Source organism: Salvelinus namaycush, chromosome 3 (assembly GCF_016432855.1).
Source record: "Salvelinus namaycush isolate Seneca chromosome 3, SaNama_1.0, whole genome shotgun sequence".
NCBI classification, from domain to species: domain Eukaryota; kingdom Metazoa; phylum Chordata; class Actinopteri; order Salmoniformes; family Salmonidae; genus Salvelinus; species Salvelinus namaycush.
The window spans coordinates 53,055,956-53,081,149 of record NC_052309.1 but is presented as its reverse complement, the minus strand read 5'-3'; the positions used below and the strand labels follow the sequence as shown (position 1 = coordinate 53,081,149).

Below are 25,194 nucleotides of genomic sequence, written 5' to 3'. Positions count from 1 at the left end.
CAAAACCGCCATAAAAAAATCCAGACTATGGTTTGAAACTGCACATGGGGACAAAGATCATACTTTTTTGAGAAATGTCCTCTGGTCTGATGAAACAAAAATAGAACTGTTTGGCCATAATGACCATCGTTATGTTTGGAGGAAACAGGGGGAGGCTTGCAAGCCGACGAACACCATCCCAACCGTGAAGCACGGGGGTGGCAGCATCATGTTGTGGGGGTGCTTTGCTGCAGGAGGGACTGGTGCACTTCACAAAATAGATGGCTTCATGAGGAAGGAAAGTTATGTGGATATATTGAAGCAACATCTCAAGACATCAGCCAGGAAGTTAAAGCTTGGTCGGAAATGGGTCTTCCAAATGGACAATGACCCCAAGCCTACTGCCAAAGTGGTGGCAAAATGGCTTAAGGACAACAAAGTCAATGTATTGGAGTGGCCATCACAAAGTCCAGACCTCACTCAATCCTATACAAAATGTGTGGGCAGAACTGAAAAAGCTTGTGTGAGCAAGGAGGCCTACAAACCTGACTCAGTTACACCAGCTCTGTCAGGAGGAATGGGCCAAAATTCACCCAACTTATTGTGGGAAGCTTGTGGAAGGCTACCCAAAACGTTTGACCCATATTCAACAATTTAAAGGCAATGCTACCTAATACTAATTGAGCGTATGTAAACTTCTGACCCACTGGGAATGTGATGAAAGAAATACAAGCTGAAATAAATCATTCTCTCTACTATTATTCTGACATTTCACATTCTTAAAATAAAGTGGTGATCCTAACTGACCTAAGACAGGGAATTTTTACTAGGATTACATGCCAGGAATTGTGAAAAACGGAGTTTAAATGTATTTGGCTAAGGTGTATGTAAACTTCCGCCTTAAACTGTATATATATACTCTCGAATGTACTACTTTCATGATTTTACTCCACAGTACTCTTTAAAACAATCTGATATTGACAAGATCAGAGATGTACTGTATGTAACAAATCAAATCAAAGTTTATTGGGGGCTTTACCAAAATTGCATTGGCCAGTACAGTACTGTAGTACCATAATATTTGCCATTTATGAACAGACACTTTTATCCAAAGTGACAACAGTCTACACATTTTGGTATGTGACCCTAGTCGGAATCGAACCCACAACTCTATTCTTGCTTGGTAGCGGCAAGTAGCCTAGTGGTTAAGAGCATTCGGCCAGGAACCGAAATATTGCTAGTCCTAATCCCTGAGCCGGCAAGGTGAAAAAATCTTCTGTTCTGCTCTTGAGCAAGGCAGTTAAACAACAACTACTTGCCTATGTTGATTAAGGCAGCCCCTACACCTCTCTGATTCAGAGGGGTTGGGTTAAATGTGTAAGACATATTTCAATTGAATGCATTCAGTTGAGCAACTGACTAGGTATCCCCTTTTCCTAGTGCCATGCTCTCATGAACTGAGCCATGTACAGGACCAATACAATACACAATTACAATACATTTGGAAGATGTATGATTGTCATCTCCATGAGTGTAACACCCTCCTTCAGGCCATGGACGAGGCATGTGATTACATCAATTCAGACCAATGTCAGGCTTAGATTCGCCATGCCTAAAGCTTTTTCCCCAGGTGCATGAACAATGAAGATATTTACTGCGAACTAGTGCCTGTTAAACAGATGTCTTCAATGGTCACACCTTTCGTCACACATGGGATAATAGACATTATGGAAATGTGATGTTCAGTCAATTTTAATTGGAGTGCAGGTGTATTGCCTAATGTGAAAAAAGTGTAATGTACTGTAATTTACAGTACTGTAGCATATTACATAAAAAATGCCATTTTAAACTGTCACGCCCTGATCTGTTTCACCAGTCCTTGTGCTTGTCTCCACCCCCCTCCAGGTGTCGCCCATCTTCCCCATTATCCCCCGGGTACTTATTCCTGTGTTCTCTGTTTGTCTGTGCCAGTTCGTTTTGCTTGTCAAGTCAACCAGCGTTTTGTCTCAGCTACTGCTTTTCCTCAGTCTCTCTTTTTCTTGCCCTCCTGGTTTTGACCCTTGCCTGTCCTGACTCTGAGCCCGCCTGCCATCCTGTACCGTTGCCCCACTACTCTGGATTATCGACCCCTGCCTGACCTGACCTGTCGTTTGCCTGCCCCTGTTGCTGTAAAAAACATTGTTACAACAACACAGTCCGCATTTGGATTTGACCTGAAACGTGATAGAAACATGTGTCTAAGATGTTTTGCTAGTGGATTAACTGGTATTTAAAATAACTAAATTGAGAAGATATTATTATGTTGTGTTTTGATGATTAAACCAATGTACTCACTATATTTCAGAGTAAACCTATATTGTGGATAAATGGTTGTGTGGTAAAATATGTTTACAAATGAAATAAATGGACAATGAAAGGGTTTGAATGTAAGACAGGCTGCGTTACAAGTGCTACCCATTTTGAGTTTTGTACTAAGAGTTTTGAAAATTCACCACATAATTGTGAAAATAGTACCAAAACGCTAAAAATAAAAAGTTGTATGTGCCAGAGCTGCACATGTTATTCTGAAAAGGTTTTGTGCAGTAGCAGAGGCCTTCAGTGTTCTGTCTAAAAGTATCCTTTAATAATACAAATAATTATTTTGGAGGACATGGAACTACATGCAATCAGACTTTTAGTAATAAATACTTACGGACACATTGACCATTGACCCTCTGGTGTGATGCGTAAATCTTAAATCCAGACTGCTACAGTAGTTAGGCTTTTGTCCATATTTCAGCATCCAGCATAAAATACCCACATGCACCTGGATGTAAAGGCTACCGTTGCATAAGTACAGACTATCAAACGGCATTGTCCAGGCTTATGACTGGTGCTCCAACCTGCCATTACATCATTGTCTCAGGTGTTGCCCTGATTGCTCCATGCTCCACCTTTCCATTCCCACTCTGTCCATTGGCATGCACTGACTCCCTGGCCAGGGGGGAGGCCAGGTTGACTCTGATAGTTCTGCTGGTGCTCTGGCAGACAGCTCCAGGAATGGCCCTCATCTGGCTGGTGAAGGGGCTCCCAGGCAGAGACAGGCAGGGAGACAGGGAGCCATGGCCCCACCCAGACTCCAGGCAAGAGCCGGATCCTTTGCTCACACAGCGAGGGCTGGGATTGACAGAGGACAGGGTCTGCTGGCTCCCGTTCAGGTAGGAGTTGTTGGTGGAGCCCGGGTGAGAGGAACGGTAGTTGTAGTAGGCCCTCCAGCCCTTCTGCTTTTTCTTCTGATGGCAGCGGCACTTGAGGATGCGGATGAAGGCCTGTTTGAACTCTCGGCTGTAGCAGGGGTAGATAATGGGATTCAGGCAGCTGTTGAAGTAGCCCAGCCAGAAGATCACCTTAAAGAACGTCTCCGGGGGACGTAGGTTGGCGTTGAATGACCCTGGGACATTACATGGAGAAAACATGTTATAAATGGACAGAGATTTCCAAAAACGATGTAATTATACATATCTTATATCTGTTATATATTTTAACTTAACATGACGTTTTAAATATAAGATGTGGTGGTAGATATACTGTATCTGAGAAAACAATGTAAACGCTGAACCATCTCTTCAATGCATTATGTTTGGTGATCAATAGATGGCAGCATTCATCAAAAGAACCTCACAGATAGTCAATGTACCAGCAGCTACTTTATCACTGGCATCCTCCTCTCGCTCGAGACCACGGATCTGGAAAGACGGGAAAGGTGAAATATAGGCTTGGTAGGGTTTCAATTGCTAAGATTTCCCCTTCCCGGATTTTTCAGATCAATGATCAGTGACGAAGCTCATGAGAACTTTTAAAGAGTACAGGCAGGGCTTCACTCAACTCTTTACTACCCTCTTCTGTGTCTGTCTGATAGTTTTGTTGAAGCATTAAACACTATTTTCAATTGTACAACTGGCAAAAGTATTTATTTTTAATCATACATTCATTCAAGTATAGAGGGCACAATCTATAGTGTATGATACTCCCGTGCCCCAGGTGTGTAGTGACACGGGAGTATCATACACTATAGAGATATAGAGATTGGTGGGTCTCCAATTATTACACTGATTACACAGTAATTCCAAGTATTACCATTTTGGTGCTGATTCTACTGTCTTGACTGTTTCCTGTTTTGGAATGTTTTAGAGAAAGATAGCATGACTCACTGACAGCACACGTCATTACTGTACAGTACTATACTCTCCTTAAAGGCCCAATTCAGCTGTTTTATATCAATATCAAATAATTTATGGGTCACAATTAAGTACCTTACTGTAATAGATTTGAAATAAAATGGGCAAAAATAGCTTTTTAGCAAAAAACTATTTCTCTTGCAAGAATTTCGCTAGGACTGTCTGGGAATGGTCTGAGGGGGGAAACTGAAAACTCTTTGTTATTGGTCTATTAACCAATTACCGCATGGTGATGTCATCATGGAAAGACGAAAATTCCCGCCCATGCAAACCTGCTGATTAGAAGGTCCTGTGTAGATTGTGTTTTCAACCAGCAATTATCAGGAAATAACACTGATCAAATGTTTTCACACTTTTTCAATGTTAGTTTCATCAGCTGTTGTACAATATGATACAAAACACAGGCAAAACTGCACTTTGAATGCACTGGGCCTTTAATCACTGAGGTCAACCCTACCAACCATGCATGTGCTTCCACTGATTCTGAATAAGCTACTAAGCTTCCAATAATATTGAAAAAAAGATTTAAAAAGATATAGGCAGGATTTACAAGCAGCCTAATTAAATATAGAAATCATTACAGTAAGCTATAAAACTACTGTGCCGACACTACTGTGCACTTTTCCAAGTTTCATCTTTGCTGTCTCCAGCTCATAAACAAAGGTCACAGACATCCGTCATCATTCCAAATTCTTCCCCATTTTACAGGCACACTAATCCCAGAGGCTTTCACTGCTGGGAGTCCGATCTTTAACAACCCTCGCACTCCTCCAATGATGCACATCACATCCCCTTTTTTGGGCTTTTTGGACTCAGCATTGTGGGTAATCATCCACTTTGGTGTGTCCTGCCACAGAAGCCTTGGCTGTCACGTTATTGGATGAAAACCTGAAAAGAAAGATGTTGCATTCTATCCTATGTCTCTCTTTCGGCTTTGGGATGGAGAGAGGTTTAACAAGAGTTATTACAGTGTTTCCTCAGAATAGAGCCATGGCTCATAGAACCATCTAATTCAAGGACACATTTGTCATTTCCCAGCCTGTCCCTAGGAGAGACTGTGGTTACACTTTAATAATGTGCTACTGGCTGGCTTTATTGTCCAGTGCAAAGTGCCTTCATAGCCGGAGCTTCCACAACGCTATTCCACTAACTGTAACGTCCTCATCCCCCAACCTCCCTAGTCACTGGAAGCCAGGAACCCACTTTACTCTGATAGTGCTTACATGCAAAGATTTAGGATGCTTCTTCGCGCCGTGCAACTGTGGAATCCACGCTCACAAATCACAGTGCACTCTGTCCAACTTCTCTCTCAATTCCACTTGCACAGTCCATCTCCTAGGGCTTTATTTACACATACCAATTGACCATTTAATCTACTCGCCACGTCTTTCACACATCCGGACAACATTGACTGCCCGTCTTATCTACAAAATGACTGAGTCGGACATGACGGCTGCTGAATTCTGACAAACTAATGAGCCAAACACAGAAAGGTAGCCAATGTTGCTCTAGAGAGAAGAGGTAGTAAGCAACAAAGCATAGACTGATGCAATACATTTGACTATGAATGGGGGACAGTCAAATTTACAGTAGGCTTCCAGTATGCAGTGCCCTGTGAGGCTGCTGGGTTTCAACACATCTCCTGGCTATGCCCTGAGTGCTGCTAAAAAACAGCATGCTAGAGGGAGGGGGAGGAGACCTCAGGATAATGCAGCAAACTCCTCAATCTATCATTGTTTCACAATCAATCGCCATACATAGAAATAATCTCAAATGGAATCTCTCAGTCCATGCCCTCTTCTACCAATGTGGAGGTCCTTAGAGGAACTGTATGCCCGGGCATTGATTGAGTAACATGGAATGAGAAAACAACAGTCATGTCGGCACATTCATTTCTCAGAGGTCCAGACAGACTGGGAATATTTTTACTTTTATCACTGATGCTGTCAAATTACTATTTGTCCTACGCATTTTAGCTACATAACTGGTATTTCCATTTTAGGACCGAAACATTGACTACAGATTCAGCCAAAAGGAGCAGTTCATTTTTATAGGAAGGATTTATCCATTTTCTAGTTTGGGCATGTTTGCTAACACATACCTGATTATGATAGTGTAGGCAAGGAATCAAATCAAATCCAATCAAATTGTATTTGTCACATGCGCCGAATACAACAGGTGCAGACCTTACAGTGAAATGCTTACTTTACAAGCCCTTAACCAACAATGCAGTTTTAAGAAAAAAACATTACAAATAAATAAATAATAATAACAATAATTTAGAGCAGCAATAAACAATAAACAGCAATAGCGGCAGGTAGCCAAGGGCCAGTAACCGAAAGGTTGCTAGATTGAATCCCCGAGCTGACAAGGTAAACATTTGTTGTTCTGCCCCTGAACAAGGCAGTTAACCCACTGTTCCTAGGCTGTCATTGTAAATAAGAAGTTGTTCTTAGCTGACTTGCCTTGTTAAATAAAGGTTAAATAAAAAAAATGTACAGGGGTACTGGTACAGAGTCACTGGTTAGTCGAGGTAATTGAGGTAATATGTAGGTAGAAATATATAAGTGACTTATACATAGATAATTACAGAGAGCAGCAGCAGCGTAAAAGAGTGAAGAGGTGGTGCAGGGGGGCAATGCAAATAGTCTGGGTAGCCATTTGATTAGATGTTCAGTAGTCTGATGGCTTGGGGGTAGAAGCTGTTTAGAAGCCTCTTGGACCTAGACTTGGTACTCTGGTACCGCTTGCCGTGCGGTAGCAGAGAGAACAGTCTATGACTAGGGTGGCTGGAGTCGTTGACAATTTTTAGGGCCTTCCTCTGACACAGCCTGGTATAGAGGTCCTGGATGGCAGGAAGCTTGGCCCCAGTGATGTACTGGGCCGTACGCACTACCCTCTGTGGTGCCTTGCGGTCGGAAGGCCGAGCAGTTGCCATAACAGGCAGTGATGCAACCAGTCAGGATGCTCTCGATGGTGCAGCTGTAGAACCTTTTGAGGATTTGAAGACCCATGCCAAATCTTTTCAGTCTCCTGAGGGGGAGTAGGATTTGTCGTGCCCTCTTATCAACTGTCTTGGTGTGTTTGGACCATGTTAGTTTGTTGATGATGTGGACACCAAGGAACTTGAAGCTCTCAACCTGCTCCACTATAGCTCTGTCGATGAGAATGTGGGTGTGCTGGGTCTTCCTTTTCCTGTAGTCCACAATCATCTCCTTAGTCTTGATCACGTTGAGGGAGAGGTTGTTGTCCTGGCACCACACGGCCAGGTCTCTGACCTCCTCCCTATATGCTGCCTCGTCATTGTTGGTGATCAGACCTACCACTGCTATGTCATCGGCAAACTTAATGATGGTGTTGGAGTCGTGCCTTGCCGTGCAGTCATGAATGAACAAGGAGTACAGGAGGCGACTGAGCACGCACCCCTGAGGGGCCCCCGTGTTGAGGATCAGCATGGCGGATGTGTTGTTACCTACCCTTACCACCTGGGGGCGGCCCGTCAGGAAGTCCAGGATCCAGTTGCATCCAGGATCCAGTTGCAGAGGGAGGTGTGCAGTCCCAGGGTCCTTAGCTTAGTGATGAGCTTTGAGGAAACTATGGTGTTGAATGCTGAGCTGTAGTCAATGAACAGCATTCTCACATAGGTGTTCCATTTGTCCAGGTGTGAAAGGGCAGTGTGGAGTGCAATAGAGATTGCATCATCTGTGGATCTGTTGGGGCATTATGCAAATTGGAGTGGGTCTAGGTTTTCTGGGATAATGGTGTTGATGTGAGCCATGACCTGCCTTTCAAAGCACTTCATGGCTACAGATGTGAGTGCTATGGGTAAATAGACATTTAGGCAGGTTACCTTAGTGTTCTTGGCCACAGGGAATATGGTGGTCTGCTTGAAACATGTTGGTATTACAGACTCAGACAGGGAGTGGTTGAAATTGTCAGTGACGACACTTGCCAGTTGGTCAGCGCATGCTCGGAGTACACGTCCTGGTAATCCATCTGGCCATGTGGCCTTGTGAATGTTGACCTGTTTAAAGGTCTTGCTCACATCGGCTGTGGAGAGCGTGATCACACAGTCGTCCAGAACAGCTGATGCTCTCATGCATGTTTCAGTGTTACTAGCCTCGAAGCGAGCACAGAAGTAACTTAGCTAATCTGGTAGGCTCGTGTCAGCTGTGCTTCCCTTTGTAGTCTGTAATAGTTTGCAAGCCCTGCCACATCCGATGAGCGTCAGAGTCGGTGTAGTACGATTTGATCTTAGTTCTGTATTGACGCTTTACCTGTTTGATGGTTCATCGGAGGGCATAGCGGGATTTCTTATAAGCTTAGAGTCCCGCTCCTTAAAACGGAAGCTCTACCCTTTAGCTCAGTGAGGATGTTGCCTGTAATCCATGGCTTCTGGTTGGGGTATGTACATACAGTCACTGTGGGGACGACATCATCGATGCACTTATTGATGAAACCAGTGACTGATGTGGTGTACTCCTCAATGCCATCGGAAGAACATATTCCAGTCTGTGCTAGCAAAACAGTCCTGTAGCTTAGCATCTGCTTCATCTGACCACTTTTTTATTGACCGAGTCACTGGTGCTTCCTGCTTTAATTTTTGCTTGTAGCAGGAATCAAGAGGATAGAATTATGGTCAGATATGTCAAATGGAGGGCGAGGGAGAGCTTTGTATGCGTCTCTGTGTGTGGAGTGAAGGTGGTCTAGAGATTTATTCCCTCTGGTTGCACATTTAACATGTTGGTCGAAATTTGGTAAAATGGATTTAAGTTTCCCTGCATTAAAGTCCCCGGCCACTAGGGGCACCGCCTCTGGATAAGGGTTTCCTGTTTGCTTATGGCGGTATACAGTTCATTGAGTGCGTTCTTAGTGCAAGCATCGATCTGTGGTGGTACGCAGACAGCTACGAAAAATACAGATGAAAAGTCTCTAGGTAGATAGTGTGGTCTACAGCTTATCATGAGATACTCTACCTCAGGCGAGAAAAACCTAGAGACTTCCTTAGATATCGTGCACCAGCTGTTATTTACAAATATACATAGACTGCCTCCGCTTGTCTTACCAGAGGCTGCTGTTCTATCCTGCCGATACAATGTAATCCCGCCAGCTGTATGTTATTCATGTCATCATTCTGCTACGACTAGGTGAAACATAAGATATTACAGTTTTTAATGTCCCGTTGGTAGGATATAAGTGCTTTTAGTTCGTCCAAGTTATTATCCAGCGATTGTACGCTGGCCTAAAGTATCGATGGCAAGGGCACATTATCCAATCTTCGGCGGATCCTCACAAGGCACCCCGATCTCCTTCCGCATGATCTTTTCCGATTCTTTCTTCTGAGAATGACGGGATGAGGGCCTGTTCGGGTGTCTGGAGTAAATCCCTCTCGTCCGACTCATTAAAGAGAAATTATTCGTCCAGTTCAAGGCGAGTAATCGCTGTTCTGATTTCTAGAAGCTCTTTTCGGTCATAAGGGACGGTAGCAGCAACAATATGTACAAAATAAGTTACCAACAGTGTGGAAAAATCTAACAAAATAGCATGGTTGGTAAACAGCCCATAAAACGGCAGCCATGGCGCCAGAGAAAGACCCTGAGATCTACCTGGGAACTTAATGCCCTTGGACAGCTCCGCACACACCCATTAATGGACAAAAGCATGGAATAAAATATAATGTCAAAGGCCATTTTTAAAGAGTGCTTAAGATGCATGATAGTAAGTGGGACCTACTGAATGAGGGCCTTGGCATTCCCACTGCAATCCTGCCCCCTGCCCTCTAAAAGCATCAGGAACCCATCACCATCATGTCACGCTCAAGGTCCAGCTCACTGGAGAATTTGGGCTAATCTGAAACATTATGGGAAACATCTATGAAATATGGTGGGAATGCAATATCATGCATATGCATTTAACTGTAACCTTGGTAAAATAGTAAATATTGGTTACGTAACTTGGAAAGCAACAATAATTGGAAGATCAGTATCTTTAGCAGGTAATATTTTGGTTCATCTAGCGAGTTCTGAGATGAAAAAAGCAAAACGCCCTCAACCACTATACTGATCACCACCGTCAGTTGTCAATTGAAAAAATGCGGTTTCCTGTTTGTCCCATAAAATCTATCCTTCAATTCTTCACCACCTCCGCCTGAGGACATGCCATAAAATACAGGCACAATAGATCACAGAGCACAATAGTTTGTGGTTACTACATCATGTTGGGTGACAAAAACAAAACATGCCCTTGGCGGGTCAAGGCAGAGAGTTTGAAAATTGTACAATTTATACTGGCATTGAAAAGTGGAACTAATGTCACACACAATCTGCAAAAGCTCTCACAAATATACTTTAAAATCTTGGCAGTTGCAATAGCAACAAGTCTGTCAAATATGAACACCAAGAATTCTTCACCCAGCTATTTTTATCCAATTCGTCTAAGGGAGTGCTTTGTAAGGACTATCATTAATTTCCACTGAAAACACCATCTATATGCCAATTATTACTCTTTATATCTAGGGCTTTATTGGATAACTGAGATAATAACCGCTCCCAATCTCCATACCTTAAGTAAATAATAATAACATGATTTGTGAACTTGACTAACTAGGCTACTACCCAAAGCACTGTCTGATTGCTCACCATCAAGTACTCTGTGTGATTTTTACTAGATGCCATCCCTCTACTCTACACAATGCTTCCACTTCCATGGTGTGGCCAGGCTAGGTCACCGCTCTGCTCAGTGCGTATATTATTGTTTCCATCTCTGTCATCCACACAGCCAGTCTATACCACACCCTGAGGAGGCCTCAGGAACCAATAGGGAGCCACAATTTGACATTATAACTGGGTAATTTGAGCAAAGCCAAATAACCTGATTATCACCACAAAACTGTATATTTCTGTTATCTCACGCAAGGTCATGACTGACTGATATCACCCTTGATTCAGGATTTATTGATGTGATAGACACACTGGTTAGGTAAAAACACAAAATAATTAGTATACCAGTAATCAATCATTGAAAATATAGTAGCTCCTGTATTTATTTACTCTCCTAGTGGTATAGGCCTATTGGCTTTTTGCTTTACAAAATTGAAATGAAAAATGTCCAGTTAACTGTGTGAAGTCCACATGGAGAGAATGAAGATTGTGGGCCTGATACTTGGAAATTAGACTTTCAAAGAGCATGAGCATGCTACGGTATACATTTCTAAATGGATTTGGTATTTCAGGGTTGGCACAAATCTGTAAATATAGACGAATATAGAGGGCGGGGGGATGGTCATGTATAAAAGTCTGTTTCGTCTCTCTGAACTTTTCCATGTCAACAACAGATGTAGGAGGAATCCACTGTCATGTGTAATGTGTTGCTCACTTGATTTAAGAGGTGCTGGGAACATGGGAAGCTCAAGATAGAGGCTTGCCGATGCTAAAACACACACACGAATAGGCCAACCACCCCCATTAGCACCCACAATAAATGATTTATTAGTACACCAGATTGCACCCTTATGCTATAACCAAGCTACCCCTAACTAGCTACCTCCATTTTCTGGTGCCACAGGCTAGGAAGTATGGTCTTTTTCAATCTTTTTTGGCATGTTCATCTTTTGATAATAAAAGGAAGCTGTATTTTACTGTCATAGCCCACTTTCACGTTTTGGCATGGGTGTAGACCTACTGCGTCTGATTAACCCCTTTTCTGCCTTACCAAATGATTTTATTTTTGACATGGCTACCATCAGACTTATGAAAACTCTCCATTATTGGCATACTGTATATGGAAAAAATAGTATCTGTGTGTGTGTCAGAGAGAGAGAGAGAGAGAGAGAGAGACTGTGTGTGTGTAAATAAATGCCTGTGTGCTTGTGTGAGAATGATAAGCAGAGAATATCCTGTACAGATAGATGCTGTCGTCTTACGTCACACACACAGCGCCATGCACAGACCTTTCAGGGGGCAGGTGCTCCAAATAAAAAAAAGGGCACCCTGCTTGATTTGTTGTTTTACTTTCATAAATCATAACTCGAAATTCATAACGTACCAAAATGCCTGTAAAGATAAAAAAACATATTTTTTTTCTCATCATCACAAATTGTAAGTAACCTAGTTACAGTGTATCCTAAAGACATGATTGAAATTGGTAAAAGGGAGTCGGTTATCAGCTGATCTTTGATGTTGATCTGCTAGCTAGTTTAATTTATTTTACTGATTGTGATTTCGCCTACCTCTGTCTTTTTGTCGCTCTCTGCTGCGCATATCAGCCAGCCAGACCGAATGATGTAGGCTAAATCTGATGTTATCAAGTATTAATCAAATACAATGCTGTTGTGGCAGTACTGCTGATATTTATACTAGGTAGCTAGCTGCACACACTCGGACAGTGACCGCATCTCTCAAGCCGCATGTTTGGATACCGGGCGTGCGCAATACCCGTACAGGGCAGACTGGGACAAAGGCCAGAGCCGAGTTTCCGGAATCCCGATAGTGATGGAATTTAGGTTTACGAGTGTTTTAACGATGCATCCTAAAAATAACGGCTGTCACACCAAGATGTCACACCCGTTTCCCAAAACACCACGCAGTGCACTTGTTACAATATGAAACGGAACGGCCTTTACAGGAGCTGTCCCGTGCTGAAAATGTTTAGTATACAGGCCAAAGAGATCGCTGTAGCTTTTATATGTTTTATGGCTATTCGAAGTCATCTTTTTTAGATATTTTGTACACAGTACAGTTTTCCAATTATGAGAAAACCTAGCCTATTATGTATTTAAGTGTTTGTTTTATATGTTTGCCATGTGTTATGTATTCTAAGCGTTCTCGTGCTATTTTGTATGCAATGTTGGTTTATGTAAATTCCGAATTTCTTCAGTTTGTGTAAACTGTAAAAGTCGCTCATTCCCTCGTTTGCTGTAGAAAATATCAATGTGTCCTACAAATAGGATATGACAATGGTTTTCGCAAATTTTGCTCAACTAATCATTGTAGCCTAAGGACAGGCAGGAATTGATCTTAAAGTAGGCCTAGGCTACAGCTATTCTACAATGAAATAAATAAACAATTAAAATAATTAAACATGAAGTAGCAAGTTAAGCAACGTTGACATATACCTAATATTTTGACCTTTTGGTTATTGGTTAGGCTACAGTGAAATGCGTAAGCTTTTAGATAATAGTAGCCTATGGGCTTAATAGATAAGAACATTGTAGCGGCTCAGATGTAGGTCTATCGATTGCACATAGGCCTACATGAAAGTGATGTCAATATTTAGCTTATATTTAGCATTCAGTTGGCTTGTTTTAAATTTGAAAAAATGTGGCCTTGATTCGCTTGTTTATAACATTGCGAACTTTTTCGGCTATTAATATTCAACTATGAAGTTTTCGGCCGTCACAGAGAGACAGATAAGCATCTTCAGTCTATGTTTAGCTGACATTGTCTGTGTGTAAAGTGACGCGGAAGGACAAACGATCTACATGCGCAACCAACAGACTGGGTGGGGGGTGGCGAACTTGATGACTTGCGGGAAATGGGTTCCGAACAACAATGACAAAAGAATTATACAAAAATATATATTTTTTTGGGGGAAAATAATACCACCACCCAAAAGGGCACTTTGGAGACCGGAAGGGCAAAGGGTCATGTGCTCTGCACAGGTAGAGCCCTATCTGTGCTCGTGCCTGGTGACCACACTCATTTTCAAGGTGTCTTTGTTATTAACAGAATGAATGCATTCAGTGTCCTATCTATCTATCTATCTATCTATCTATCTATCTATCTATCTATCTATCTATCTATCTATCTATCTATCTATCTATCTATCTATCTATCTATCTATCTGTCTGTCTGTCTGTCTGTCTGTCTGTCTGTCTGTCTGTCTGTCTGTCTGTCTGTCTGTCTATATATATATCTATCTACCAGTTATGTGGTTCAGTTTAACCTAATGCAACTAGGGGGCAATAATGACAACAGTTTGCTCAACAAAACTCCAAACCTACCGATGGGCAGCACGAGGAAGAATGGCAGCCAGCAGAGAATAAACATGCCCACCACGACACCGAGCGTTTTAGCAGCTTTCTTCTCTCGGGAGAACTTGAGCAGTTTGACTGTTAGCGTGCTCCGTGTCTGGCCCTTGCCTGCGCCGCAGTATTCCTGCAGCTGTGCGTTTTTGCAGTGGATCCTGAGCGTGAGCTCATTCGAGTCCATGTGTTCTTTCATGACCCCCGCCTCTAAGTTCTTAGTGGTCCGTTTGGCAACTACATAAACCTGACAGTACATGCAAAGGATGACAGCCAGAGGTATGTAAAATGAACCCAATGACGAGAACAGTGCGTAAAAGGGCTCTTCGGTGATGGGGCAAATGGTGTCGTCATTTGAAGGTGGTTGTTTCCACCCGAGCAGAGGTCCGATGGAAATGACAGTAGCGAGAACCCAAACACCGAGCATGGCCAAAAGGGCTCTTTTCTCCGTTACTATACAGGGGTACTGCAGTGGGTAGCGCACTCCTATATAACGGTCTATGGATATTACGCACAGGCTCATAATGGAAGCAGTGCAACATAGCACGTCCACTGCCGCCCAGATGTCACAGAATATCCTCCCGAATACCCAGTAGTCAAGAATCTCCAATGTTGCAGACACGGGCAGCACGGTTGTACCCAGCAACAGGTCCGCAATGGCTAGGTTGATAATGAAATAGTTTGTTGGGATGCGCAGGTGTCTGTTGCATACAACGGAAAGTATTACGAGTATATTGCCCACGATTGCGAACAGAATGAACGCACCCAGAACTATACCAACGGACACGGCTCGGGTAAGATCCAGCGGACTCGTGTATGTGTCATTGTCTGTGTCATTTGCTGTGGTCAAGTTGGAATTATTTGCAGATAATGGTCCCTGTGTCCCCGAGTACAGCTCCGAGGAACGGTTACTCCAGAAGTTGACTTCATCAGCAGTATCAAAATTCATGTTGACGACCCTGTTCCTCCATACCAGATATGTGTAAATCCATGGATCAACACAAACTTTGTTTATTTTGTTACATCACCTGTGTACTTCATTTTCAATGGTAATCAAACTAAAACAATTACTAAGAATGAGCGCAAAACTGCGAGAAAAAGCGCAATGACCTTTTATGGTGTGGTTCCATAATCCCATGATGTTGTCTGGAAAAATTAAGTCTCATAACACATGATTATATAACTTTAACCAGTTACTGCAGTCGTCGTGACTGTCGCCTCTCACTCCGTTCCCTCCCCACTGCAGCGCTCCCACCGTGGTGATACAAACTGCTGAAACACAGCGACACCACTGAGTGACCCCTCCCGCATCCATGCGCACAAGATACAACCTTTCCTCCCCTTTCTGGATTGACCTATTTTTTTTTTACACAATTCGTCATCCGACATGCCAACACAGTCTCACATTCAATTCGCGCATATATGTACAAAATGTATTTCAGCAGATTTCGTGCGTTTTTGTGCATTTTTGGGGTGGTTCAATTCGTGCGAAAATACACGAATTTCTGTGCTACTTAATTCGTGCGAAAATACACGAATTTCTGTGCTACTTAATTCGTGCGAAAAGACACGAATTTAACCAGTAGGCGACACAAGCCTTTGCAACAACCATATAGACGCGATAATTTATATTTCATTTTGTTCTTCTTCATGGCTAATTCAACGTCATGAATATACAGAAATGTTGTCTTTGTTTAACCATGTTTTAAAATGTGTCGTTGTATGCCTATATGTACTGTTTTAGACTTGCTGAACAGAATTTTTGAGAAAAGACGCACATTTACCTGCGACTTAATTCGTGGGAAATATTGTTTTATTAATGCCAATGCTGTTTTCTGTGCTTGATTTCGCTTAATACTTTGGATACTGGTGCACTTGTAATCAGAACGCCTTTTTGTCATGTAGGCAACCATACACGATTTTCTTCATAACCCATTTCATATTTCGTGGAGCCTAAATTACACCATTTTCTTCATAATGCATGTATTACATGTTAATGTAAAATAATGAATTATGTTGGCTTACACTTATGGACTTTCCAAGGCCTTTCCATACCTTAAGGGAACATTTTAGCACTCGCCATATGGTTAGTGAGAAACGCCACATTGCAAATGTAAGGTTCCTTACTAGACGTCCTGCAACGTTTCTAAAATTCGCGGACGGCGTCGGGCCGTGAGCGGGGGAGAGATCTTTCAGGAAGTCATCAAACTAAATCTCTCGGACGTTCGGTTTCCGTTTTATAAAAATAACACATTTTGGTCATTTTTCCGCAGTCTAGGAAATTCCCACCAGAGGGAAAATAAATAATATTGCAAATGCACAAGCACATTGCAAATGCATGTGGCCTTTTCTCCTAAACGGAAAATATTTCGAAGACGTAATGGACAGTTGGCCCCGAACAAGATGGCGTCGAGGCCTCAACGCTTTTTGAGTTATGGCCATTTTTCTGGGATTAAAGGTCAAAAACGTAAAGTAGGGTGCTAATTTGACCGCTTCACGTCAAAGTACATAAGCATACGGTGTCAGGAAAAAAAGAACCAGCCATTTATCTATCGTAATTTAAGAGAAATCGTACATTGACAAATTGGTCATGTTCACAAAAAGGAGTTAAAAAAAAAAAAGTTACAGATCCAGTTGCAGTGTGTTCAGACGAACATTTTTTAAGTGGGTCTCGAAGCTCTGCCACTGCATCGCAGTGCTAGCTGCGCCACCAGAGTCTCTGGGTTCGCGCCCAGGCTCTGCCGCAGCCGGCCGCGACCGGGAGGTCCGTTGGCCTAGCGTCGTCCGGGTTAGGGAGGGTTTGGCCGGTAGGGATATCCTTGTCTCATCGCGCTCCAGCGACTCCTGTGGCGGGCCGGGGGCAGTGCGCGCTAGCCAAGGGGGCCATGTGCACGGTGTTTCCTCCGACACATTGGTGCGGCTGGCTTCCGGGTTGGAGGCGCGCTGTGTTAAGAAGCAGTGCGGCTTGGTTGGGTTGTGCTTCGGAGGACGCGTGGCTTTCGACCTTCGTCTCTCCTGAGCCCATACGGGAGTTGTAGCGATGAGACAAGATAGTAATTACTAGCGATTGGATACCACGAAGAAAAGGGGATAAAAGGATGGAGTGAGAAAGTACGGTGCTTAAAGACACACAAAGCCTGCAATGGCATTGCCATTATCTCCAGGCCGTGCCGAGTTCAACGAGATGCCCCGCTTGACCGTAGCTAGCTCGGTCTGAGTGCAGCGACAGGGACAAGAAGAAGGACCCAAATGACCCTTTGACCTCAATTTCATATTTTTTTGCTTTTGGGAGACAGAGAGAGAACCGTTAAGGTTAGAAGCACAATTTGACCTCAGGAACGTTCCTAAGGTCCTCCCGATCTGTGCAAGCCTAACATTGACCGTGTGGCATTAACCCTTAATAGTTAAAAGAAGGTGTTTACATCAAACAGTTTACAATGACATGTCTCCCCATAGGAATACATTGCCTGCTCCCCTAAATTCAACCTGAAGCCTATGTGGGTTAATAATGCCTTATGAACCTGTCTTCGATGACAATCCATCAGGCCACTATGAGGTCTACCTGTGTCGATTCTAAGCTTCCTGGAGCAACCGGAAGTGGTTAAATCACCCTAAAAGTGTTTGCCATACCCAACCTGCAGTTTGAGAGAAATAGTGCATTCAACCCTATGTAAATCGGTGAGTTCTTAACGTATAGACTTAAAACTCAGGATTCTGTAAAAGCCCACTCCAATGAGGATATGTGTTTACTTTCAGCTTCCTGTGCCAACCGGAAGTGCCATAATTGGTGTCAAAAGGGCTGTTTCGAAGGGTTAAAAAAGTCAAATCTTTCCAAAACTTAATATATGTGAATAGGCAACCCTCATGAACTGTAAATCAGTCATTCATCCCATCAGATTTCAAGGAAAAATTTACACACCCACACAGAAAGGATGGAGTGACACACTGAGGGGCTTAGAGGCAGACAGTGCCTGCAATAGTTACTTTTGTTTGAACTTTTAAAGAACCGTCAGACCTAGAGTTCTGAAACTTTACAAACCTGTTCTAGAGCTCAGGTCGATTAAGCACGGTGAGTTATGTGGCTCTAGAAGGTTCTCGGACCGATAAAAAGCCTCGGTGCATTTGCATTGACTTCAATTCATTTTGAGCATTACAAAATTGTGACATTTAGAAAAGTCCCAGAGTTGCAAGACTAGGTGCATTGAAACCGGCTCGGCCCATAGAGACGGACCCCGACATTTCTGTCCGATAGCTCATTCAAGGACCCCGTAGCAAGGCATGGAAAAAAGTGGAATTTCAGCACCAATTAAGGTTTTGCTCGGGCACCGAATGACCTATCGAGCCGAAACTTGGGATTCGAGGTCGCCTCACATAGGGCTAAACATAATGTGAAAACTGGACCCGCAGCTAGAACATAACTACGTATTATTTGTTTTATTATGGTTTAAATGGAAGGCGCTGTGAATTTTGGGCCTGCTCTGAAATATGTGATAGTTGGCTTCTAAACGAGTTGGAAAAAGTGAGTTTGGAGTCAGATGGTATCAGTTTGGTGTCTGAAAATATCTAATTGGCTGATGGACACTGACTTGCTAGTTGACTTTTGTGCATTTGCAATATGTTTCAACAGTGAAAAACCACCAAAATAGCATTCTGAAATCACCACTAAAAATGACATCACCATAGCCGTGCCGAGTTCAACGAGATGCCCCGCTTGACCGTAGCTTGCTCGGTCTGAGCGCAGCGACAGTGACAAGAAGATGACCCTTGACCTACATTTCAAGTCTTTTGCTTTTGGGAGACAGAGAGAGAACTGTTAAGGTTTAGAAGCACAATTTGACCTCAGGAACGTTCCTAAGGTCTCTGTGCAAGCCTAACATTGACCGTGTGGCATTAACCCTTAACAGTTAAAAGAAGGTGTTTACATCAAACAGTTTACAATGACATCTCACCCCATAGGAACACATTGCCTGCACCCCTAAATTCAACCTGAAGCCTATGTGGGTTATGAATGTCTTATGAACCTGTCTTCAATGACAATCCATCAAGCCACTATGAGGTCTACCTGTGTTGATTCTAAGCTTCCTGGAGCAACCGGAAGTGATAAAATCACCCTAAAAGTGTTTTGCCATACCCAACCAGCAGTTTGTGATATATAGTGCATTCAACCCTGTGTAAATCAGTCAGTTCTTAACGTATAGACTTAAAACTCAGGATTCTGTAAAAGCATACCCCGATCAGGATATGTATTTACTTATAGCTTCCTGTGCCAACCGGAAGTGCCTTAAAATGGGGTCATAGGTGCTGTTTCGAAGGTTTAAAAAAGTCAGATCTTTCCAAAACTTTAAATGTGTGAATCGGTCAACCCTCATGAACTGTAAATCAGTAATTTCGCTAAACAGATGTCAAAGAAAAGCTCTCTCACACACACACACACACACACACACACACACACACACACACACACACACACACACACACACACACACACACACACACACACACACACACACACACACACACACAGCAAGGATGGAGTGAAAAAGTATGGTGCTTAAAGACACACAGAGCCTTAAATGCTTTTAGGGGGGATCCAGACTTCCATACCCGCTCTGGGAGCGCTATACTACCGCCCCAAATCAATGGGTGCTGGCCTGAGTGATTTATGGAGGTTTTCAAAAAATATTCTGTTTTTTCTTCTGGAAAATATTTTATGTTTTTTCTTCTCGAGTCAATGGCCTGAGTGATTTATGGAGGTTTTCAAAAAATATTCTAAGTCCAAACTTTTCATGCACCTGGTATTTTTTTGGGGTTACCAGGCGTCATTTTTCAAAACGGTTGAAATTGCTTTTAGGGGGCATCCAGAGTGTCACATGACCGGATGAGGTAACTATTCTTGTTCTTCTTGTAACTTTCCGGTAGGCTAGAAGCTTTCCGGTGTTTAGCTGCTCGACACAGGTCGACGCAGGTATTGCACTTGATTTATCGTTATCGTAACCGTAGGTGCAGCCAAGTGGAAATACGAAAGCTTTCTAGCTATTTCGCACTGACGGTAATTTGAACACAAGAACGTTTCTAGTGAAAAGGTGCTTACACTCAGAGCCATGTATTTACACTCAGCCACCCTAGCCTTATTACGGGTTAACGTTTTGGTAATTTTGGTTGGCCAACAAAATGTAAGACTACAATGACTGCATACGTTTCCCCAAATGTTATATGAAAAAAAAAATGTTTTGTTATTGATGGACAATGGCAAGGCTGCCATTGTATTTTCAGTTACATTCTGTTCAATAAAAATGGTTTACACGTTTATTTTTTAAGAAATACATGGAACTACAACCGAATAAAACACCATTAACCATCATGCATTGCTTACATTCATTCTATCCTGAAAAGTCTGTTCAGAAAAATCGAAAACACTACATATAGGCATAAAACCACAATGTTTTAATAGGGATTAAATAAAGACAATATATATATAACCTCTTATGGTTAAATGGTTAAAAAAAGACAAAATATCTATATATTCATAACGTAAAATAAATAAATACAGGCGATCGCGTCTATGGTTGTTGCAACGGCTTGTGTGTCGCCTACTGGTTAAATTCGTGTCTTTTCGCACGAATTAAGTAGCACAGAAATTCGTGTATTTTCGCACGAATTAAGTAGCACAGAAATTCGTGTATTTTCAAACGAATTGAACCACCCCAAAAATGCACAAAAACGCACGAAATCTGCTGAAATACATTTTGTACATATATGCGCGAATTGAATGTGAGGCTGGGCTGGACATGCACATGCTATCACACAATTGTTTCCATAACTGACCAACGCGAAACCCTAAAACTGATAAGCACTGGGCTACGTCGACAGGTAATTTAAGTAACAGGCATATAGCGCGTGCCATCAACCCTCACCAATTATTATAGTATCTAGGCTATATTTAGACCCCTAAGCAATATACTGTATGTAAATACCAGCGCGCCAACAATAACTTGTTGAATTGATATAGAAAGGACTACAAATCAAAGCACTAACCTGTACTGCTCATTACACATATAGTCATTGTTAAACTGCAATCTACACAAACTCATGGGCAATTTATTGTGAAAAAATAATTTTGGCGACTCTTTCAATATCTTTAAGGGGACCATTGCGCACAGTCTACTGATGAAAGTTAGACTTTTACAATGTGTGTTTTATTATTAGCACAACGAGTAAACATTCTTAGGTAGTAAGCTATTACAAATTAATTGCGTAAGGGAAGAGTCAGGCAGTCGAGTGGATCCCCTACCAGCCACTCTGGAGCCCAGCATTAATAACTTCTCTAGGATAGGGGGCAGCATTTTCACGTTTGGATGAAAAGCATACCCAAATTCAACTGCCAGCTACTCATCCCCAGAAGATACGATATGCATATTATTAGTAGATTTGGATAGAAAACACTCTGAAGTTTCTAAAACTGTTTGAGTCATGTCTGTGAGTATAACAGAACTCATATGGCAGGCGAAAACCTGAGAAAAATCCAACCCGGAAGTGGGAAATCTGAGGTTTGTAGTTTTTCAACTCATTGCCTTTCTAATATACAGTGTCTATGGGGTCATATTGCACTTCCTAAGGCTTCCACTAGATGTCAACAATCTTTAGAACCTTGTTTGAGGCTTCTACTGTGAAGGAGGAGGGAATGAGAGCTGTTTCAACCAGATGTCTGGCAGAGTGCCATGAGCTGGTCATGTGCATGGCCATGAGAGCGACCTGCGTTCCATTGCATTTCTAAAGACAAAGGAATTCTCCGGTTGAAACATTATTGAAGATTTATGTTAAAAACATCCTAAAGATTGATTCTATACATCGTTTGACATGTTTCTACGAATTGTTATATAACTTTTGGGACTTTTCGTCTGAACTTTCGCCTGGACTTGCCTGCGCCTCTTGAGTTTGGATTGTGAACTGAACACGCTAACAAAAAGGAGGTATTTGGACATAAATTATGGACTTTATCGAACAAAACAAACATTTATTGTGGAACTGGGACTCCTGGGAGTGCATTCTGATGAAGATCATCAAAGGTAAGTGAATAATTATAATGCTATTTCAGACTTCTGTTGACTCCACAAACTTGGTGGGTACCTGTATGGCTTGTTTTTGTGTCTGAGTGCCGTACTCAGATTATTGCATGGTGTGCTTTTTCCGTAAATTGTTTTTGAAATCTGACACAGCGGTTGCATTAAGGAGAAGTATATCTTTAATTCTGTGCATAACAGTTGTATCTTTTATCAAAGTTTATGATGAGTATTTCTGTAAATTGATGTGGCTCTTTGTCACGTTCCTGACCTGTTTTCTGTTTGGTATGTGTTTAATTGGTCAGGGCGTGAGTTTGGGTGGGTAGTCTATGTTATGTGTTTTCTATGTTGAGTTAATGGGTTGCCTGGTATGGCTCTCAATTAGAGGCAGGTGTTTGGCGTTTCCTCTGATTGAGAGTCATATTAAGGTAGGTTGTTCTCACTGTTTGTTTGTGGGTGATTGTTCCTGTGTCTGTGTAATCCACATGGGACTGTTTCGTTTGTTCGTTCGTTTTAGGTAGTCTGTTCCTGTTCTTGCGTCCTTCGTCTATATGTAAGTTCGTTTGTTTCAGGTCTGTTGCCTTCGTTTATTGTTTTGTAGTTTGTTCTAGTGTTTTGTCAGTGTTTCGTCTGTTTGTAATAAATAGTTATGTATTCATCACCCGCTGCGCCTTGGTCCATTCATACACCACCAGACGAACGTTACAGAATCACCCACCAAACCCGGATCAAGCAGCGGGTTAACGGACAGCGCACGAAGCAGGATTTCTGGTCTTGGGAGGAAATCATGGAAGGAAAAGGACCATGGGCTAAAGTTGAAGTGAATCGCCGCCCATGGGAACAGCTGGAGGCAGCTCGGAGAGCGGAGGAAACCGGAGAGAGGAACCGGCGTTATGAGGGGACGCGTCTAGCACGGAAGCCCGAAAAGCCCGCAAGTACAACCCAAAAATTTCTTGGGGGGGGGCTAAGAGGTAGTGGGTCTAGGGCAGGTAGGAGACCTGCGCCCACTTCCCAGGCTAACCGTGGAGAGCGGGAGTACGGGCAGACACCGTGTTACGCAGTAGAGCGCACGGTGTCTCCTGTACGTGTGCATAGCCCGGTGCGGGTTATTCCACCTCCCCGCACTGGTAGGGCTAGATTGAGCATTGAGCCAAGTGCCATGAAGCCGGCTCTACATATCTGGCCACCAGTACGTCTCCTTGGGCCGGCTTACATGGCACCAGCCTTACGCATGGTGTCCCCGGTTCGCCTACATAGCCCGGTGCGGGTTATTCCACCTCCCCGCACTGGTCAGGCGATGGGGAGCATACAACCAGGTAAGGTTGGGCAGGTTCAGTGCTCAAGGGAGCCAGTACGCCTACACGGTCCGGTATATCCGGCGCCACCTTCCCGCCCCAGCTCAGTACCACCAGTGCCTACACCACGCACCAGGCTTCCAGTGCGTCTCCAGAGCCCTGTTCCTCCTCCACGCACTCTCCCTGTGGTGCGTGTCTCAAGCTCAGTGCCTCCAGTTTCGGCACCACGCATCAAGCCTCCTGTGCGTCTCCAGAGCCCTGTACGCACTGTTCCTTCTCCCCGCACTCGCCCTGAGGTGCGTGCCCTCAGCCCGGTACCTCCAGTTCCGGTACCACGCACCAGGCCTATAGTGCGCATCGAGAGTCCAGTGTGCCCTGTTCCTGCTCCCCGCACTAGCCTTGAGGTACGTGTCTCCAGTCCGGTACCACCAGTTCCGGCACCACGCACCAGGCCTACTGTGGGCCTCAGCAGGTCAGAGTCGGCTGTCTGCCCAACGCCGTCTGAGCCATCTGTCTGCCCAGCGCCGTCTGAGCCATCTGTCTGCCCAGCGCCGTCTGAGCCATCCGTCTGCCCAGCGCCGTCTGAGCCATCCGTCTGCCCAGCGCCGTCTGAGCCATCCGTCTGTCCAGCGCCGTCTGAGCCATCCGTCTGTCCAGCGCCGTCTGAGCCATCCGTCTGCCCAGCGCCTTCTGAGCCATCCGTCTGCCCAGCGCCTTCTGAGCCATCTGTCTGCCACGAGCCATTAGAGCCGCCCGTCTGTCCCGAGCCATTAGAGCCGTCCGTCAGTCAGGAGCTGCCAGAGCCGCCAGTCAGTCAGAAGCTGCCAGAGCCGCCAGCCAGTCAGGAGCTGCCAGAGCCGCCAGCCAGTCAGGAGCTGCCAGAGCCGCCAGCCAGTCAGGAGCTGCCAGAGCCGCCAGCCAGTCAGGAGCTGCCAGAACCGCCAGCCAGTCAGGAGCTACCAGAGCTGCCCTACAGTCATGAGCTGCCCTACAGTCATGAGCTGCCCTCCAGTCATGAGCTGCCCTCCAGTCATGAGCTGCCCTCCAGTCATGAGCTGCCCTCCAGTCATGAGCTGCCCTCCAGTCATGAGCTGCCCTCCAGTCATGAGCTGCCACTCAGTCATGAGCTGCCACTCAGTCATGAGCTGCCACTCAGTCATGAGCTGCCACTCAGTCATGAGTTGCCACCCAGTCCGGAGCTGCCACCCAGTCCGGAGCTGCCATTAGTACAGAGTTGTCCCTCTGTCCTGAGCTACCTCTCTGTCCTGAGCTACCTCTCTGTCCTGAGCTACCTCTCTGTCCTGAGCTACCTCTCTGTCCTGAGCTGTCTCCTCTATGTAGGAGGGGCCTTAGTGAGGGTTCCTGGACCATGGTCGGGGGCGAGGGTCGCCACTCAAAGGACGCGAAGGAGAGGGACAAAGACAGTGGTGGAGTGGTGTCCTCGTCCACCGCCAGAGCCGCCACCGCGGACAGATGCACACCCAGACCCTCCCCTTGAGTTGTAGGGGTGCGCCCGGAGTTCGCACCTTGAGGGGGGGGTTCTGTCACGTTCCTGACCTGTTTTCTGTTTGGTATGTGTTTAATTGGTCAGGGCGTGAGTTTGGGTGGGTAGTCTATGTTAT

General features: G+C 44.0%; 1 protein-coding gene across 1 annotated transcript; it reads right to left on the bottom strand.

Moving 5' to 3' along the window:
• Positions 1 to 2,867: 2,867 nt before the first annotated feature.
• Positions 2,868 to 15,166, bottom strand: LOC120043913 (alpha-1A adrenergic receptor-like). Its single transcript, XM_038988517.1, has 2 exons — positions 14,197 to 15,166; positions 2,868 to 3,409 (listed from the first exon to the last, which is right to left on the bottom strand). Exons 1-2 carry the CDS (start codon positions 15,164 to 15,166, stop codon positions 2,868 to 2,870), a joined length of 1,512 nt encoding a protein of 503 aa, XP_038844445.1.
• Between the last annotated feature and the right edge of the window lie 10,028 nt (positions 15,167 to 25,194).

Coding starts and splice junctions, on each gene's coding strand:
- LOC120043913 (XM_038988517.1), bottom strand. CDS start 15,166: ATGAATTTTGATACTGCTGATGAAGTCAACTTCTGGAGTAACCGTTCC. Junction 3,410..14,196: donor CTTCCTCGTGCTGCCCATCG/GTAGGTTTGGAG, acceptor GTAATGTCCCAG/GGTCATTCAACGCCAACCTA.